The sequence below is a fragment of the Rhagoletis pomonella genome, unplaced genomic scaffold, assembly GCF_013731165.1.
Source record: "Rhagoletis pomonella isolate Grant_MI unplaced genomic scaffold, Rhpom_1.0 Rhpom_scaffold_00010, whole genome shotgun sequence".
Taxonomy (NCBI): Eukaryota; Metazoa; Arthropoda; class Insecta; order Diptera; family Tephritidae; genus Rhagoletis; species Rhagoletis pomonella.
In genome coordinates this window covers 19,795,724-19,799,280 of record NW_023458564.1, presented here as the reverse complement: position 1 = coordinate 19,799,280, position 3,557 = coordinate 19,795,724, and the positions used below count along the sequence as shown (strand labels likewise).

General features: G+C 42.3%; 1 protein-coding gene across 1 annotated transcript; it reads left to right on the top strand.

The window, feature by feature from the left end:
* Positions 1–238: 238 nt before the first annotated feature.
* Positions 239–1,345, top strand: LOC118746142 (charged multivesicular body protein 2b-like). The gene has a single exon (XM_036479927.1). The coding sequence runs from the start codon at positions 311–313 to the stop codon at positions 944–946; it is 636 nt and encodes a 211-aa protein (XP_036335820.1). The 5' UTR covers positions 239–310; the 3' UTR covers positions 947–1,345.
* The last annotated feature ends 2,212 nt before the right edge of the window (positions 1,346–3,557 follow it).

The window sequence follows — 3,557 nt, the reverse complement described above, 5'->3', positions numbered from 1 at the left end:
CCTCTAACCCCTCCCTATTTTCCTTAATTCCGTAATCGGGGTTTACCATTCTAAAATTTTCCCATGTAGCATTCGTGTGCGATCCATCAATCCGGATCGCGATCCAAATATCGTGATAATTACTGACCGTGTGACAGGGCCCATAGGGGCCCAAAAATACAATCACAGTGGCAACCTTGATTATCTTTCATTGTTTATTTTCTTTTTACGTGATTTTGTTATGCTTTTAAATATTTGCTTTTGTTTGTGAAAATCAGTTGGTGACGCACCTAGTATTTATTTTTTGATATAAAATTCTACTTAACGAGAAATGTTTAATAATTTTTTTGGAAAGAAGCCAACAGTCAAAGAACAGCAAAGGGAAAATGACAAGAATTTACGGAAAGCAACTCGTGATATAGATCGCGAACGCCGTAAGCTGGAAGAAGAGGAAAAAAAACTGCAACAAGAAATTAAACGAGCCGCGGCGCAAGGTAACGACGATGTCTGCCGTATATTGGCAAAACAACTTATAGAGATTCGTAAACAAAAGTCTCGAACGTTTGCCGCTACTAGCAAAATCACCTCCATTGGTTATCAGAACAAAAATATTGGAACAAATGTCGTGCTTGCAGATGCCATGGGTACAACAGCAAAAACAATGGGCGATATGAACAAGGTTATGCGCCCCGAGAGTATAGCAGCCAATGTTCGGGACTTCCAAAAAGCAAATATGCACATGGAAATGACAGACGAAATGATAAACGATACGCTAGATGACATGTTGACCGAGTCGGGAGATGAGGAAGAAAGTGACGCCATTGTTAACAAGGTTCTGGATGAAATCGGAATTGAAATATCGGGTAAAATGGCAAGCATCCCTGCTACAGGTTCCGGAGATTTGGAAAAAAGTTCACGCACGGAGAAGGATATTGAGGCACAATTGGCAAAGCTACGGTCCTCTTAGATAGTATAATGAAAATAGAAATAAAGTTAATGTTTTAATTCATAATTGCTTTACAATCGTGTGAAAATATCTACATATGTACATACGTATATGCATGGTCTTTTGAAACAATGGGCCTGTTCGATGCACGTAATAAAATCGGCAATATTGCAGCACTGATGAAAACTTGCAGTACTGTTGCCACTTTCCAACTGATAAAACTTTGCTAGAAATTCACACCGAACGTGATACTTTAATAATGCGCGCAACGCTCGTGATGGCATCTCGAACAAGCCCAGTAGATTGAGAAAATCGGAACCTTTTCTTCATTAAGAGACTTATTCGTTTTTAAAAAGCATTCCTTCCTCGGTCGTATAATTTTAATGAGTTAAATAAAAGAAAATGCAACGATTTTTTTATTAACCATCTTGTACTAACAAAAATTCTGAGTATTTAGCATACATTTTACTTAGTAGGCCTATGTAGTATGGACATTAAATCCACTCAAACTTTTTGCTTTTTAAACGGCTATCACGGAGTCCATCGTAGTCGGAATTTTAGCGAAATCTACGAAAACGCTATTACTGAATCCGAATAGCCACGAACGTCTATATACATACTTTGAATGCATACGTTCGTAGCAATTCAGTCATCGCATTTTCGTAGATTTCACGAAAATCGCAATTCGATGGATTCAGCGATAGCCAAGAATAGCCTTGCTGCTCCCGTATTTCACGAACAACCTGACCCCAGCAAAGCATAAGCATGGTTTTCATATAGTGCACAGTACAACAACAGCACTTAACGCCATAAACACTCAGATAACTCGTGGCCTTAACCGAAATCGCCCTGTGAGAGAACTATTCTAGTAGCGTTGGACCTGTCCAAGGCGTTCGACACCACTGTCAGTCATTCAACGCTTCTAGAATATATAGAGGCCTCCTCACTCCCACAGGTGGTCGGCGAATTACCTGATTACCGCGATTGTCAACAATGTACAGAGCCGCAACAATGTCCTCAAGCCGCTGGCCGGCAGCACTTGGGGCAAAGATAAAGAAACGTTGTTGGCAACATACAAGGCAATTGGCCGACCGGTTCTAAACTATGCAGCACCCGTGTGGTCGCCTGGGACTAGCAGGAGGTAGTGGATGAAGCTACAGACTTGCCAGAACACGACACTACGAACAGCGACTGGATGACTCCTGATGACGTCCCAACATCACCTACACGACGAGGCCCAGATGCTCCCAGTCAAGGAGCATAATACAATGCTCTGCAAGCAGTTCCTTGTGGCGAGTCACAGACGTGGTCATCCCAGCAAACAGCGGCTTGCAGAAGAGCCTTCGCCCAGGCACGTCAGGAGGCATCTCTACGAACTGACGGACGAAGTCCAGAGGTTCATTAAACAAACTGTGGACCCGTCAGCTTATCGACAGGCCCTGAACGGCAGTCACAGGGTGTCAGTCTCGAGTCATGTACCGGACATTGACGAGACGGAGCTTCATCTGCCTCGGAAGACAAAAAACACAATAGCCCAACTTCGCTCTGGCTATGCAGCAGGTTAAACTCATACCTGAACAGACTAAACGCAGATGTACCAAATGAGTGTCCGGCATGCGGAGAGACACCTCATCACTCGAAAAATCTCTTCGTATCCCCGAAAACCCGACAACACTAACGCCTTTGTCCCTGTGGACCGACCGTATTGAGGCTGCACGCTTAGGATTACCGTTAGTGGAACTTGACGACAACGACTGAGATATTAACCGATCTGGGCGGGGTTGTTGTAATCGCTACAACAACAACAGTATTCATGTAACATCTATTACAAATTAATATACATATCGTCGTTTAAAGTACACAACCGCGTATGTAAGGTAGCATAAATTATTTTCTAGAGTAAAAACACTCTCTTTTTTATATAGCACTCGCATTTCTGGCTAGTATATTTCAGGACGAATGCATAAGGCTTGAGCCAAGAGCTTCGGTGAGCAAATCCAATTTTTGTCAAAAAATGTCAGTTAGGCGGTTCTGCAGAAGGACGGTACGCGGTTTTAACCGACAATATGTATATATTTACAAGTCATAATAATGATTAAATTATTATGTATTAAAATACACCTTCAACCAAAATTTGGAAGGCTTAGTACCAAAAACAACGGATAACATGCATCTTTTTAAAAGGCCCTACCTGTTTTTTATACCCATTTTATAATAAGGCCTATGCTGAATATCGCCATCGTCATCGTCGACGATCGTCAGCGCATCAGTAACATGGCTGTCAATGGCCGTATCGCCACTTTTACTGACGATGACGATATTCAACATAGGGCGGAATGTCTTTTGCTTCTCCTGTAAAATTAAATCAATTGTTTGTTAGGGCCTTTTTGAATTAAGATGATGATATGTTAGTTACCGCCAAGAAGGTACATATTTTGAATCTATGGTATTTCAATAGGTGTATGGAATCATAAAAGGTTGTTGTTGTAGCGGCTACAACAACCCCGCCCAGATCGGTTAATATTTCAGTCGTTGTCGTCAAGTTCCACTAACGCAGCCCTAAGCGTGCTGCCGCCATAGTAGGGTCGGTCCACAAGGATAAAGGCGTTAGGGTTGTCGGGTTTTCCGGGCA